The sequence below is a fragment of the Alosa pseudoharengus genome, unplaced genomic scaffold (genome assembly GCF_046254945.1).
Source record: "Alosa pseudoharengus isolate Yale_2024_CS ecotype anadromous, Long Island Sound unplaced genomic scaffold, YU_APseudo_1.1 YU_APseudo_1.1_scf_2, whole genome shotgun sequence".
NCBI classification, from domain to species: domain Eukaryota; kingdom Metazoa; phylum Chordata; class Actinopteri; order Clupeiformes; family Clupeidae; genus Alosa; species Alosa pseudoharengus.
In genome coordinates, this window is record NW_027468663.1 from 59,073,624 (window position 1) to 59,090,362 (window position 16,739).

Sequence of the window (16,739 nt, forward strand, 5' to 3'; positions counted from 1 at the left end):
AGGGCCAGTTTGTATGCTTAAAGCCTGAGACTGGCAGTTGAGATCCAGGTGGCCTGAACACCTGCCATAGGATTCTAATTGCTTAATGGCCGTATTATGATGTCATAATCGGCAATGTTAAGTCTATGGGGAATTTCAAAAAGTTTTTCTTTAATAGTTTAAAAAGTATAAAAGTTACAAAGATGAAAAATACATAGCAGCTTTGTCCGTTTGAATACCTACGTTACAAAGTTTGAATGAAGTTTCTAAGTTAAACTGTTCAAGAGAAATTGCGTCTAGAAAAAGTGGTAAGCGGAATAATAATAACTAGAAATGCAATTCCAAGGAATTACCAGTGCATGAAAATGCTAAAGTTGTGATGTAAAATATCATGTATAGTTAAAACAGATAATAAAGAGATGGTTACTACGGTGATGCTAGGATAGACATGGTGGTTGCATAGCTTAATAAAAGTTGATAGTTTAAAAGTAGACTGTTTAAAAGTTGAATGTAGATAGTTTAAAAGTTGTTGATAGACAGTAGATAGTTTAAAAGTTGTTGATAGACAGCTAGTTTAATAGATAGTTTAATGATAGTTTAAAAGTAGACCGTTTAAAAGTTGAAGGTAAATAGTTTAAAAGTTGTTGACAGACTGGAAGTTGAATGAATGTTGATATTCAAATAGTTTAATGGCTGTGCATAGGTAGATATTTGACGATAACTGAAAGTTGGAATGGCTCTAATGTTCGCTAGCAGTTATGCTAAGATTTTTAACTATGCTAACCATGTTACTTATCTAATGTTTTATAGCAGTGCTAGCAATGCTAACCTGCTAACCATGCTACTTAGCTAACGTTTTCTAGCAGTTTAATGAATGTTGATATTCAAATAGTTTAATGGCTGTGTATAGGTAGATATTTGACGATAACTGAAAGTTTGAACGGCTCTAATGTTTGCTAGCAGTTATGCTAAGATTTTTAATTCTGTTAACCATGCTACTTAGCTAATGTTTTATAGCAGTGCTAGCATGCTAACCATGTTACTTAGCTAACTTAACTAACATTTTCTAGCAGTTTTATTAAACATGCTAACGATGCTAACAATGTTAGCATGCTAACTATGTTAACCATGTTACTTAGCTAACTTAGCTAATAATTTTAGCAGTTATGCTAACTATGCTAACTAGCATGTTAACTATGCTAACCATGTTACTTAGTTAACCTAGCTAATCATTTTTAGCAGTTTTGTTAAAAATGCTAACTAGCATGCTAAGATGTTAGCATGCTAACTACGCTAACCATGTTACTTAGCTAACTTAGCTAATCATTTTTAGCAGTTTTGCTAAAAATGCTAACTAGCATGTTAACATGCTAGCATGCTAACTATGCTAACCATGTGACTTAGCTAACTTAGCTAATCATTTTTAGTAATTTCACTAAAAATGTTAACTAGCATGCTAACATGCTAGCATGCTAACTTGCTAGCATGCTAACTATGTTAACCATGTGACTTAGCTAATCATTTTTAGCAGTTTTGCTAAAAATGCTAACTAGCATGCTAACATGTTAGCATGCTAACATGCTAGCATGCTAACTATGCTAACCATGTGCCTTAGCTAACTTAGCTAATCATTTTTAGTAATTTTGCTAAAAATGCTAACTAGCATGCTAACATGCTAGCATGCTAACTTGCTAGCATGCTAACTATGTTAACCATGCTAACTAGCTACAGTGGGTAGGAGTCATAGTTGATGACAAGTAACAGTTACAATGGCTAAACAGTTAAAAAGTTCAGTAGTTTAAAGGGTTAAATTGTTTAACAGTGAAATATTGTAGTGAGGACTTTTATTTTGAAACAGTTTTTGGCAGAGGAAGCAGTTTAACAGGATGTGTAGTCTTAATAGGGCCAGTTTGTATGCTTAAAGCCTGAGACTGGCAGTTGAGATCCAGGTGGCCTGAACACCTGCCATAGGATTCTAATTGCTTAATGGCCGTATTATGATGTCATAATCGGCAATGTTAAGTCTATGGGGATTTTTAAAAAGTTTTTCTTTAATAGTTTAAAAAGTATAAAAGTTTCAAAGTTGAAAAGAGATAGCAACCCGATCTGTTTGAAGACCTACGTTACAAAGTTTGAATGAAGTTTCTAAGTTAAACTGTTCAAGAGAAATTGCGTCTAGAAAAAGTGGTAAGCGGAATAATAATAATAACTAGAAAAGCATTTCCTGAAGGAAATACAGTGCATGAAAATGCAAAAAATATGATGTAAAATATCATACAGAGTAAAAACAAACTATATTGGTTGCTAGGTAGATGAGGTTTAATATAGTTGGAGTGACTGAACAGTTAAATAGGTGGATAGTTTATATGGTTAAATGATTTGCTTGGAAGATAAGGTTTAATATAGTTGGAATGATTGAACGGTTAAATAGGTGGACAATACTTAACTTAGTTAACTTAGCTAATGCATTTTTAGTAGTTAGCAATGCTAACATGCTAACTATGTTAACCATGTGACTTAGCTAATCTAGCTAATCATTTTTAGCAGTTTTGCTAACTATGCTAACTAGCATGCTAACATGTTAACATGTTAACTATGCTAACCATGTGACTTAGCTAACTTAGCTAATAATTTTTAGCAGTTTTGTAAAAAATGCTAACTAGCATGCTAACATGCTAGCATGCTAACTATGCTAACCATGTGACTTAGCTAACTTAGCTAATCATTTTTAGCAGTTTTATAAAAAATGCTAACTAGCATGCTAACATGCTAGCATACTAACTATGCTAACCATTTGACTTAGCTAACTTAGCTAATCATTTTTAGCAGTTTTGTAAAAAATGCTAACTAGCATGCTAACATGCTAGCATGCTAACTATGCTAACCATGTGACTTAGCTAACTTAGCTAATCATTTTTAGCAGTTTTGTAAAAAATGCTAACTAGCATGCTAACATGTTAGCATGCTAACTATGCTAACCATGTGACTTAGCTAACTTAGCTAATCATTTTTAGCAGTTTTGTAAAAAATGCTAACTAGCATGCTAACATGCTAGCATGCTAACATGCTAGCATGCTAACTATGGTAACCATGCTAACTAGCTACAGTGGGTAGGAGTCATAGTTGATGACAAGTAACAGTTACAATGGCTGAACAGTTAAAAAGTTCAGTAGTTTAAAGGGTTAAATTGTTTAACAGTGAAATATTGTAGTGAGGACTTTTATTTTGAAACAGTTTTTGGCAGAGGAAGCAGTTGGACAGGATGTGTAGTCTTAATAGGGCCAGTTTGTATGCTTAAAGCCTGAGACTGGCAGTTGATGCAGCTGGCCCGAACACCTGCCATAGGATTCTAATTGCTTAACGGCCGTATTGTGATGTCATAATCATAATGTTAAGTCAATGGGGAAATTTTGATTAGTTTTTAATTAATAGTTTAAAAAGTATAAAAGTTACAAAGTTGAAAAATACAAAGCTCACATGTCCTAAGTAAGACCTACGTAACATAGTTTGAATGAAGTTTCTACGTTAAACGGTTGAAGCTGCATTAGCTGCGTTAGAAGAAGAATAATAATAATAATAATAACTAGAAAAGCATTTCCTGAAGGAAATATAGTGCATGAAAATGCAAAAATAGCATGCTAATAATGTTAAAATGCTAACAATGTTAACCATGAGACTTAGCTTACCTAGCTAATCATTTTTAGTAGTTTTGCAAAAAATGCTAACTAGCATGCTAACATGCTAGCATGCTAACTATGCTAACCATGTGACTTAGCTAACTTAGCTAATCATTTTTAACAGTTTTGCAAAAAATGCTAACTAGCATGCTAACATGCTAGCATGTTAACTATGCTAACCATGTGACTTAGCTAACTTATCTAATCATTTTTAGCAGTTTTGCAAAAAATGCTAACTAGCATGCTAACATGCTAGCATGCTAACTATGCTAACCATGTGACTTAGCTTACTTAGCTAATCATTTTTAGCAGTTTTGCAAAAAATGCTAACTAGCATGCTAACATGCTAGCATGCTTACTATGCTAACCATGTGACTTAGCTTACTTAGCTAATCATTTTTAGCAGTTTTGTAAAAAATGCTAACTAACATGCTAACATGCTAGCATGCTAACTATGCTAACCATGTGACTTAGCTAACTTAGCTAATCATTTTTAGCAATTTTGTAAAAAATGCTAACTAGCATGCTAACATGCTAGCATGCTAACTATGCTAACCATGTGACTTAGCTAACTTAGCTAATCATTTTTAGCAGTTTTGCAAAAAATGCTAACTAGCATGCTAACATGCTAGCATGCTAACATGCTAACTATGCTAACCATGCTAACTAGCTACAGTGGGTAGGAGTCATAGTTGATGACAAGTAACAGTTACAATGGCTGAACAGTTAAAAAGTTCAGTAGTTTAAAGGGTTAAATTGTTTAACAGTGAAATATTGTAGTGAGGACTTTTATTTTGAAACAGTTTTTGGCAGAGGAAGCAGTTGAACAGGATGTGTAGTCTTAATAGGGCCAGTTTGTATGCTTAAAGCCTGAGACTGGCAGTTGAAACAGGTGGCCCGAACACCTGCCATAGGATTCTAATTGCTTAACGGCCGTATTGTGATGTCATAATCATAATGTTAAGTCAATGGGGAAATTTTGATTAGTTTTTAATTAATAGTTTAAAAAGTATAAAAGTTACAAAGTTGAAAAATACAAAGCTCACATGTCCTAAGTAAGACCTACGTAACATAGTTTGAATGAAGTTTCTACGTTAAACGGTTGAAGCTGCATTAAGTGCGTTAGAAGAAGAATAATAATAATAATAATAAAATGCCTTGGAATAACAGTACAGTGCATTTTCATGCACTGTAATAACTAGAAAAGCATTTCCTGAAGGAAATACAGTGCATGAAAATGCAAAAAATATATACTATATAAACTATATTGGTTGCTAGGTAGATGAGGTTTAATATAGTTGGAATGACTGAACAGTTAAATAGGTGGATAGTTTATACAGTTAAATGATTTGCTTGGTAGATAAGGTTTAATATAGTTGGAATGATTGAATGGTTAAATAGGTGGATAATACTTAACTTAGTTAACTTAGCTAATGTTTTCATTTTTAGTAGTTATGCTAACTAGCATGTTAGCAATGTTAGCATGCTAACTATGCTAACCATGTGACTTAGCTAACTTAGCTAATCATTTTTAGCAGTTTTATAAAAAATGCTAACTAGCATGCTAACATGTTAGCATGCTAACTATGCTAACCATGTGACTTAGCTAACCTAGCTAATCATTTTTAGCAATTTTGCAAAAAATGCTAACTAGCATGCTAACATGCTAGCATGCTAACTATGCTAACCATATGACTTAGCTAACTTAGCTAATCATTTTTAGCAGTTTTGTAAAAAATGCTAACTAGCATGCTAACATGTTAGCATGCTAACTATGCTAACCATGTGACTTAGCTAACCTAGCTAATCATTTTTAGCAATTTTGCAAAAAATGCTAACTAGCATGCTAACATGCTAGCATGCTAACTATGCTAACCATATGACTTAGCTAACTTAGCTAATCATTTTTAGCAGTTTTGTAAAAAATGCTAACTAGCATGCTAACATGTTAGCATGCTAACTATGCTAACCATGTGACTTAGCTAACTTAGCTAATCATTTTTAGCAGTTTTGTAAAAAAATGCTAACTAGCATGCTAACATGCTAGCATGCTAACATGCTAGCATGCTAACTATGGTAACCATGCTAACTAGCTACAGTGGGTAGGAGTCATAGTTGATGACAAGTAACAGTTACAATGGCTGAACAGTTAAAAAGTTCAGTAGTTTAAAGGGTTAAATTGTTTAACAGTGAAATATTGTAGTGAGGACTTTTATTTTGAAACAGTTTTTGGCAGAGGAAGCAGTTGGACAGGATGTGTAGTCTTAATAGGGCCAGTTTGTATGCTTAAAGCCTGAGACTGGCAGTTGATGCAGCTGGCCCGAACACCTGCCATAGGATTCTAATTGCTTAACGGCCGTATTGTGATGTCATAATCATAATGTTAAGTCAATGGGGAAATTTTGATTAGTTTTTAATTAATAGTTTAAAAAGTATAAAAGTTACAAAGTTGAAAAATACAAAGCTCACATGTCCTAAGTAAGACCTACGTAACATAGTTTGAATGAAGTTTCTACGTTAAACGGTTGAAGCTGCATTAGCTGCGTTAGAAGAATAATAATAATAATAATAATAATAATAAAATGCCTTGGAATAACAGTACAGTGCATTTTCATGCACTGTAATAAAATGCCTTGGAATAACAGTACAGTGCATTTTCATGCACTGTAATAAGAAGAAGAAGCCTAGGAAGAACAGTACAGTGCATTTTCATGCACTATAATAAGAAGAAGAAGTTGCCTAGGAAGAACAGTACAGTGCATTTTCATGCACTGTAATAAGAAGAAGTTGTTGCCTAGGAAGAACAGTACAGTGCATTTTCATGCACTGTAACTAGAAATGCAATTCCAAGGAATTACCAGTGCATGAAAATGCTAAAGTTGTGATGTAAAATATCATGTATAGTTAAACAGATAATACAGAGATGGTTACTACGGTGATGCTAGGATAGACATGGTAGTTGCATAGCTTAATAAAAGTTGATAGTTTAAAAGTAGACTGTTTAAAAGCTGAATGTAGATAGTTTAAAAGTTGTTGATAGACAGTAGATAGTTTAAAAGTTGTTTATAGACAGCTAGTTTAATAGATAGTTTAATGATAGTTTAAAAGTAGACCATTTAAAAGTTGAAGGTAAATAGTTTAAAAGTTGTTGACAGACTGGAAGTTGAATGAATGTTGATATTCAAATAGTTTAATGGCGGTGTATAGGTAGATATTTGACGATAACTGAAAGTTGGAATGGCTCTAATGTTTGCTAGCAGTTATGCTAAGATTTTTAACTATACTAACCATGCTACTTAGCTAATGTTTTATAGCAGAGTTAGCAATGCTAACCTGCTAACCAATGCTACTTAGCTAACTTAACTAACATTTTCTAGCAGTTTTGCTAAACATGCTAACTATGTTATCAATGCTAACATGCTAACTATGTTAACCCTGTGACTTAGCTAACCAAGCTTATCATTTTAGTAGTTATGATAACTATGTTAATTAGCATGCTAACATGCTAGCATGCTAACTATGTTAACCATGTTACTTAGCTAACTTAGCTAATCATTTTAGCAGTTTTGCTAAAAATGATAAGTAGCATGCTAACATACTAGCATGCTAACATGTTAGCATGCTAACTATGCTAACCATGTTACTTAGCTAACTTAGCTAATCATTTTTAGTAGTTATGCTAACTACGCTAACTAGCATGCTAACTATGTGTGACTTAGCTAACCTAGCTAATCATTTTTAGCAGTTTTGTTAAAAATGCTAACAATATTAGCAATGTTAACATGCTAACATTGCTAACCATGCTAACTAGCTACAGTGGGTAGGAGTCATAGTTGATGAAAAATGTTGACATAGTTGATGACAAGTTAAAAGTTGTTGATAGACAGCTAGTGAATGTATATAGTTTAAAAGTTTAAAAGTTGAATGTAGATAGTTTAAAAGTTGTTGATAGACAGCTAGTTTAATAGATAGATAGTTTAATGATAGTTTAAAAGTAGACCGTTTAAAAGTTGAATGTAGAAAGTTCAGTAGTTTAATGGGTTACATTGTTTAACAGTGGATTATTGTAGTGAGGACTTTTATTTTGAAACAGTTTTGGGCAGAGGAAACAGTTGAATAGGATGTGTAGTCTTAATTGACCCAGATTGTATGCTTAAAGCCTGAGGCTGCAGGTGGCCTGAACACCTGCCATAGGATTCTAATTGCTTAATGGCCATATTATGATGTCATAATCGGCAATGTTAAGTCTATGGGGATTTTTAAAAAGTTTTTCTTTAATAGTTTAAAAAGTATAAAAGTTTCAAAGTTTCAAAGTCATACCAACCCGATCTGTTTGAAGACCTACGTTACAAAGTTTGAATGAAGTTTCTAAGTTAAACTGTTCAAGAGAAATTGCGTACGGAAAAAGTGGTAAGCGGAATAATAAGAAGAAGTAGAAGTTGCCTAGGAAGAACAGTACAGTGCATTTTCATGCACTGTAATAAGAAGTTTTCGGATTTCAATAGAGGGGATGCCTCCCCTCTAAAAACAGAATTAGTATGAATATTCAGAATAAACAGTATAGATATGGGCAGTGTAGTAACAGTAACATTATAAGAGTCACTGACCATACCTGCGCTGGTGTCGACTACCCCTCACCATGCCTTAGTTATGCTGCTATAGCATAGTGCTGTCATGGACTTTTCATGTGCCACGCCGTACAACCCCCCCTCTCTCCCTTATCAACATTTGATTTAGAACGTTTTAATGTTTTTGAGTTTGCCTTCCCTCTAGAGGTAATGGTGTGTGTGTGTGTGTGTGTGTGTGTGTGTTGAGTATGCCTTCCCTCTAGACACCACAGTATACCCACTACAGCTAACTAGACTACATCACACTACAGCTAACTAGACTACACCACAGTATACCCACTACAGCTAACTAGACTACATCACACTACAGCTAACTAGATTACACCACAGTATACCCACTACAGCTAACTAGACTACACCACAGTATATCCACTACAGCTAACTACTACATCACAGTATACCCACTACAGCTAACTACTACACCACAGTATATCCACTACAGCTAACTACTACACCACAGTATACCCACTACAGCTAATTACTACATCACAGTATACCCACTACAGCTAACTAGACTACACCACAGTATACCCACTACAGCTAACTACTACATCACAGTATACCCACTACAGCTAACTAGACTACACCACAGTATACCCACTATAGCTAACTAGACTACACCACAGTATATCTACTACAGCTAACTACTACATCACAGTATACCCACTACAGCTAACTACTACACCACAGTATATCCACTACAGCTAACTACTACATCACAGTATACCCACTACAGCTAACTACTACACCACAGTATATCCACTACAGCTAACTTCTACACCACAGTATACCCACTACAGCTAACTACTACATCACAGTATACCCACTACAGCTAACTAGACTACACCACAGTATACCCACTACAGCTAACTACTACCTCACAGTATACCCACTACAGCTAACTAGACTACACCACAGTATACCCACTACAGCTAACTAGACTACATCACAGTATACCCACTACAGCTAACTAGACTACATCACACTACAGCTATCTACTACACCACAGTATACCCACTACAGCTAACTAGACTACATCACAGTATACCCACTACAGCTAACTAGACTACATCACAGTATACCCACTACAGCTAACTAGACTACATCACAGTATACCCACTACAGCTAACTAGACTACACCACAGTATACCCACTACAGCTAACTACTACACCACAGTATACCCACTACAGCTAACTACTACATCACAGCATACCAGTGTTGTAGTACTCGAGTCCGAGACTCGAACTCGAGTCCGAGTCATTAGCTAAATTTAGAGACTCGTGACTTGAGCACTGAATGACTCGAACTTGGACTCGGACTCGTGCATTCGCACTCGCGATGACTTGTCGAGGACTCGACTTTTTTTGTAATAAGGCTGTAGTATGTCATTAGGCTATAATTTGCTATATGATTTTAATATCTAAATTATTCAATTATTCGTAATAATAATTTTAGTTCAAGGGAATGTTAGTCCATGTAGTGTCAATGTAGGCCTATGTGTCTGCGCAAGTGAAACTGACAAACTGAACCTCTCGTGGGTAGGCTAGAAACAACTACATTTAAAACCACAAATGAACTGAATTACTGTTACTGTTCAAACGAGCGATTTGATAGCCTAATCCACGAAATGCACGAAAAAAGGAAATAGCAACGTGTTCTATTTCTAACAGGTGAATATCGTAGCAAATAGTAGCTTATGGCGATGGCAGCTTAAAAAACATTTATTTCACTCATCTCGCTGAAATGAACGTAGAATGTGGCCTGCAAATAAATTAATTAGGCAGATGATCTACATCTCCGTTAACCGAAAGCTAGTTTTCATCTCTATTGTTGACGTGACATACGTCTCCATAGTGTCAGTCAGACCTCTCAAGTCTCACGCATTGAGCGTGAGACACACGCATTTCAATGACTTCACACGCTCACACGCCACACATGGCATTTCTCACTCCGAAAAATAATTAACTTGCCCGCACAGAAATTTCTAAGGGCTATATTTTACAAACATGTCACACAACGTTGCTGTCTGTGCGCTCATTCAGTTCAGAGAGCTGCTGTTCAGTTACTAACCTATCGGCCAATCAGAAAATAGGATTTTTCAACCAATCAGGAAATAGTTTTGTTTTGATGTGGGTCCGCAACGTGGAGACTGCTGGTCCGCGGAGTCGTGGAGTGAAATAGGCCCGGTGCTTCGTCTGATAATTTGCTGCGCAGTTGATCAAGATACCGCGGACCGACAAAAAAAGAAAACAAACGTTTCTGCTATCGATGTCATTAAACATGGAGCCATACAATAAAGTGGTGGTATGAGCGTTCATTCAATGCAGGCGTCTGCGCGAGAGAAACTGAAACTAACCGATAACGTTGGTATCAAAGCTCCGCTTCAACCTGTTGAATGCTATTTAATTGTTTAAAGAGCAGAGACATGTATAATACACTGTATAGCACTGAGTATTGTATAGTCAAATTTGAATATAACGTGGCCAAAAGCTATTGTAGCCTTCTTTCTATCTGTTAAAGATCAACAGATCAGTGATTTACGCCTATCTGCTCGCCAAAAAAGCTGGTATTGTGTTTCCTGAATCCTTACATTCAGGCATTCAAATTAAACTTCATTAAAAAACATGTATTTTTTTCTCCATTTCCTACCAATGTATGATGCTTGCATGAGGGAAACATCCCAAAACAATAGCACCCATATAATTCTTGCTGTTTTGAGAAGTATTTCTTTTCTTATGCAAGCATCATGCAACCATGCAAAAGCAATGAAACTAATTATATCTTACATTAGTAAAGCAGTCCTCTGATGTGCATGTCACAAAACATTTAAGTGAAAGTGCATGTATAACAATATAGGCATAATAATGATTGTGATAATGCTAATTACAATTTGATATGGAGGGAGTGGGGTTGGGTACGTGTAGATGAGCCCTATGACCCCAAAGTCTGCCATGACTGGGCCTCAGGTCAAAGAAGTTTGAGAAAGGCTGGTCTACATAACCTGCATCAGATTGAGGTTTGCAGTGATGCGCCTGAAGGCACGGGTTGAGGAACCAGTCAGTTACGTCACAATATGCACATTTGTTTAAATTCATACCTACGTAATCACCATGACCAAAATTGTACTTTTTTTTTACTTTGAATCTTGAAAAAAAAATATTGACCTACCTACCGACCCATTTTTTTTAATTTTTTTGGCTGTTACTGCAAACGAGAATATTTTTAAGGATGGCCTCATGACCGTGAAAATGGCTGACATTGAACCACAGTGCTTTAAATGGGAGCCCCCAGTATCAGTCATCAAGGCATCAAAATCTGCCACAAACACTTACAACACACAACATCACTCATAAACACACACACACACACACGGACAGAACCACCACTGTTCAAGAGACCATTTTGGGGCTAAATGTGCTTTTTCTCATTTGGTTGTTTTCTGTTTGTTTATAGAACAGAATGAGCCACTGCTGTTCAAAGGGCCCATTTGGGTGAAATTATTATTATAATTTATGTTATTATTATTTACTATAGGGTTCTAGAATAAATAAAACAGTGTGTTTGAAATAATGGAATTTGTGCTCTCTCATGAAGCTGGGTCTATGGGACATGGGGAGGGTGGGTCTGTTGATCGGGGGGAGGGGACGTGGCGCCAGAGTAGTTCAAGCAGACATACTTTCATGTACTTCGATCAGGGGGGAGGGGGCGTGGCACTGTGCCAATGTCACGCCCCCTCCCCCCTGAGAAACAAAGTCTCACTCCTTGTAAACTTCAAAACTTGGGAGCCCTGGTGTCAGTGAAGTGATAACATAATTATGCAGTTGCCGGTAGCCAGTGTTCACGTCACAGGAGTCAGAAAGAAGCTACCAAGACGGGCCCTGCTCTGTTTCTGTCCCTCCCAAACTGCGCTAAAATTGTGTAGGCTATTTAACAGCCAAAATTTTAAAAAAAATGCCCGGGGGAGGCCCTTTTATGATCCACACTACCTCTTACAAAATAGGCCTACTCCAACGTCCATCTAGCTCTTGTGAAGTATGAACTTCTACAACACTGCCTATACAATTGTCAGCAGTCAGTAATAGCATAATGTGTGGCCTGTGTGATTGGGATGTGGATTGCTCATTTATTATGAGTAGGCCTATAGGCTATGGTATGGTATTCTCTCCGATATAATAAATACAACACATTGGGTTTGGCAAGAAATTTGGCAATACTACTTTCACACAAGTGATGGCACCCCTGCTTGGAGACAGAAGATTGTCTGTTTTGCTTTTAAGGATTTCATCTGCAATGGGAAAAAATGGAACGACATGTAGGCTATGCTTACTTTAGTGCTGGACTTGGACTCGACTTGATCAATAGGGACTTGACTTGGACTCGACGTGGATCAATAGTGACTCGACTCGGACTTGACTCGGATGAGTAGTGGACTCGACTCGGACTTGACTTGGAATTTTTTTTTAATGACTTGGACTTGACTCGGACTTGAACACTGAGGACTCTGGACTCGGACTCGAGGCATAGTGACTTGACTACAACACTGCAGTATACCCACTACAGCTAACTAGACTACACCACAGTATAACCACTACAGCTAATTACTACACCACAGCAGTAAGGTGCATACATTTCACCAGTCTCACCTTGTTCAAATACTTTTGCTAAAAAACTAAAAAGTCAATACAATTCTTAACAATTTTCATATTTATTTATACATTGAAAACACAACTAAACACACAACTATACAGCTAAATACAAGACACATCAGAGGAGATGCATTGATATTTTAAACTGACATCAGACATCATATTTACCCATTTCTTGTTCAATTGGACAAGTTTCACTTCAACTCTTTCCCCTTTTGTTGATAAAAGAAACCACTTACACTGCCAGTTTGAGTACATTACACACACACACACACACACACACACACACACACACAGCGCCGCTGTTGCAGGCAGCTCACTGCACCAGGATTAGTGTGTGCTTCACCTCACTGTGTGTTCTCTGTGTGCTGAGTGTGTTTCACTAATTCACAGATTGGGATAAATTCTGAGACCAAATTTCCCTCACGGGATCAAAAGAGTATATATACTTATATATACAGACCTCACGGGATCAAAAGAGTATATATACTTATATATACAGACCTCACGGGATCAAAAGAGTATATATACTTATATATACAGACCTCACGGGATCAAAAGAGTATATATATATGTATACTTATAGGGGTGGAGGTTGGAGGTGCAGGTGGAGCGACGGTGTGGGGCAGCGGGGGCCAGATCAGGGCCAGATCAGGGCCAGATCAGGCCCGCTGGCAGGATTCATGTGGCGCCTCAGATGTTTTGGGTAGGAAGAGAAAATTAGAGAAAAAAAAGATCACATCCAGTTGTCAATGCCCACAATGCGTAATATCTCTAGGATATGATAAATTGATTAAACCTCAAGAAGGAAGTAGCTGAAAGAACTGACATGGAAGTAGGGTATTTTAAGAGGAAGAGAGCGGCATATGACAGCAGTAGGCTACATGACTTGTACTTTTGTTCTTAAGTGGGTCTAGTAAAGGAGTATATCATCTAACAGCACTCTGATAGCCATGATGCAGAAAGACCAGAATGATCACGACAATGACGGCTCTCGTGAGGTCTCATTCCAACAAGTCCGGCCCACTGCCTGATACAGTATGAGTTTGACAGCCCTGGGGTAGGGCTTGGAGAGGGTACATGGATCTGCGACCACACACACACACACACACACACACACACACACACTAGAGGGACTAAACACAGGGACTTGGAGGAGCCATCAACATACATATAGTGACTGAATTGGGCAGAGAGCATGTGTGTGTGTGTGTGTGTGAGAGAGAGAGAGAGAGAGAGAGAGAGAGAGAGAGAAAGAGAGAACATTTACCTCTGAGTAATAGGCTACCGCATCTGCATCCTGCCTCCATTTCCAAGCTTCACCCCTCATCTCCTCTCCTCTCCTCCCCTCCTCTCCCCTCATCTCCTCCTCTCCTCTCCCCTCATCTCCTCCTCTCCTCTCCTCCCCTCCTCTCATCTCCTCCTCTCCCCTCCTCTCCTCTCCTCCCCTCATCTCCTCCTCTCCCCTCATCTCCTCCTCTCCCCTCCTCTCCTCTCCTCCCCTCATCTCCTCCTCTCCTCCCCTCATCTCCTCCCCTCATCTCCTCCTCTCCTCCCCTCATCTCCTCCTCTCTCCTCCTCTCCTCTCCCTTCCCCCTCTGCCTCAGCAGCTCGCGGGGAAACACTGGTGTGTTGGTGGGAGAAATACGAGGCTGAGCTTTGCAGTGACAGGAGGAGAAGAGAGGAGAGGAGGAACAGAGACAGAAAGAGAGAGGAGAGGAGGAACAGAGACAGAAAGAGAGAGGAGAGGAGGAACAGAGACAGAAAGAGAGAGGAGAGAGAGAAAAGCCAGCACGAGGAGGTAGTGATCGTGGGATATCAGGTGGCTCGTGACAACACAAGCGTCACTGGGAACATCCAGACGCGGCAATGAACGAAGTGAACCGGACTCGCCTGGACACTGACGGGGGGCGGGATATTTCCCCCCCGCGCCGAAGACCAAGATCGGTGAGTTTTTAAACCAGATCATGCAGCCGAGAGAACGGAGATTACTCTCGTTTTTAATGCGTGCGTATGCGCGTAGGCTATACCGTGTGTGTGTGCTTGTGTGTGTGCTTGTGTGTGTTCTCCCCTGGTTCAATCAGTTAGTGAATAACTGCGAAGTTGCACCATCATGTGTCATTAAACAGCAAAGCCGTATGGGGGAGTTGGCTTTGCATATGCGTGGAAACAGTGCGCTAGAACATGACATCGCACAGATGCAGCCTATAACTGGGCGTCATTTCGGCTGGATGAAATTTAGTGATCGAGCCAAACGCATCACCTAATTTAATGTTGACAGGATAGACAGTAGACGGATAAGCAGGAGAGCAGACAATTTACAGTTTTGAGCAACTGGGAAATGCTTTTAATCAGTGTGTGTCAAATTGTGATTTATGTCTGCAGGGACAGTTCACAAAATACATTAACCGTGTATAAAACTAGAGATGCATTGTGATATTTCCGCCATGGTCCCAGGTCCCTACAATAACATAATGACCAACGTTTTTAATGTTTCAGGTGTCCTTTGTTTTTACGTAATTCAAGACTACATTCATGGAACACTGGGTGTGATGACGAGTGCTTGTTTGCGAGATTACCTTTGATTGGGGAGATTACATCACAGACGTTGCTAATCTGAGGTGCTTGACGGTGGTGAACGGTGTCAATAGTGGGGTCGTATGTATGTGTAATTTTTCTCAGTCATTTCAAATTGGTGTTAAAGTTTGGTTTTCACTTCTAAGTTGAAGTGAAAGGTCTATAGAACAATTTGAGTCCGAGTGTCAAACACACAGATAACAAAATAGCCTCTAGGGGGCGCTGCAAAATATTTAAACTGCTACAACTTTTGACTAGTTTAACCAAATATAACATATGAGGTATGTATGGATTCAGAATTAAAAGGAGAAACTGGTGAGCTAAGCATTTGGTTACCAGATTAAAAACACACTTTATAATAAACACACTTTTAGCCCATGGACAGCAAAATGGTGCTTTTTTTAGATAAAGGGTGGAAATGCCCTCAAAGTTGCATACATAACATACATGCAAACATAATTTTTAAAGTTATTGTAAATAAAGCCTGGGTAATCACTCAACTCGATTTAAGATTGTTGTTCAGAATATCCCTGAAGCAGAAAAGATACCTAGGATACCCATACACAAATATGGCTGCATAAAGCCCATGTGATATTAAGCACCCAACTTGCAACTTTGAGTTTATGAATTTAGGATCATGAAGAAAACTTTTTTCAATCAAGCCATCATTTTATTCACAAAAAAATTCACAAAAGAACTTTATATCTGGAAGAAAGTAAATCAATAATAACGTGCGTGGAATTTTGAGGATCCCATTGCGTAATACAGGCTTGTGAAAAAGGCTAGAGGGCTATTTTTTAGTACATAAATCAATGACCAATGACACAGTTTCTGAATAAAGACGGTTTTAGGTAGTCATGAAGTAGTCGTGATATAGCCTAAAGTAGTCTAATAGGCAACAGACCCATTACACAGCTCAGTCATCATCATGGGCATTGCCTAGCTCTCTATATCAGGGCCGTGCAGAGACCTTTGGAGGGCCAGGGGCTCAAATTGAAAAAGGGGCACATGAAACAAGATTTTTAAACATATGTCAGCATAATTTACAGTTCAATCCGTTAAATTATAGCGACCCATATTGAAACAAAATTCAACATGGAATCTTACAACAAACTACATCATACTATAGTATATAGATCATTTACCCCACCAGGTGAAATCTTTATCTATTTGTTTGTATGTGTGGTGTGTGTGTGTGTGTGTGTGAGAGAGAGAGAGAAAGAGCCTTTTG

General features: G+C 37.9%; 1 protein-coding gene across 1 annotated transcript in view; it reads left to right on the plus strand.

Annotated features, from left to right (window-relative positions):
* The first annotated feature begins 14,800 nt into the window (after positions 1–14,800).
* nt5c1ab (5'-nucleotidase, cytosolic IAb) overlaps positions 14,801–16,739 on the plus strand; it is a 51,494-nt gene continuing 49,555 nt past the window's right edge. The window contains exon 1 of the mRNA XM_076293358.1: positions 14,801–14,878. Within this exon, the coding sequence (XP_076149473.1) occupies positions 14,801–14,878 (78 nt within the window). The remainder of the gene's footprint in view (positions 14,879–16,739) is intronic.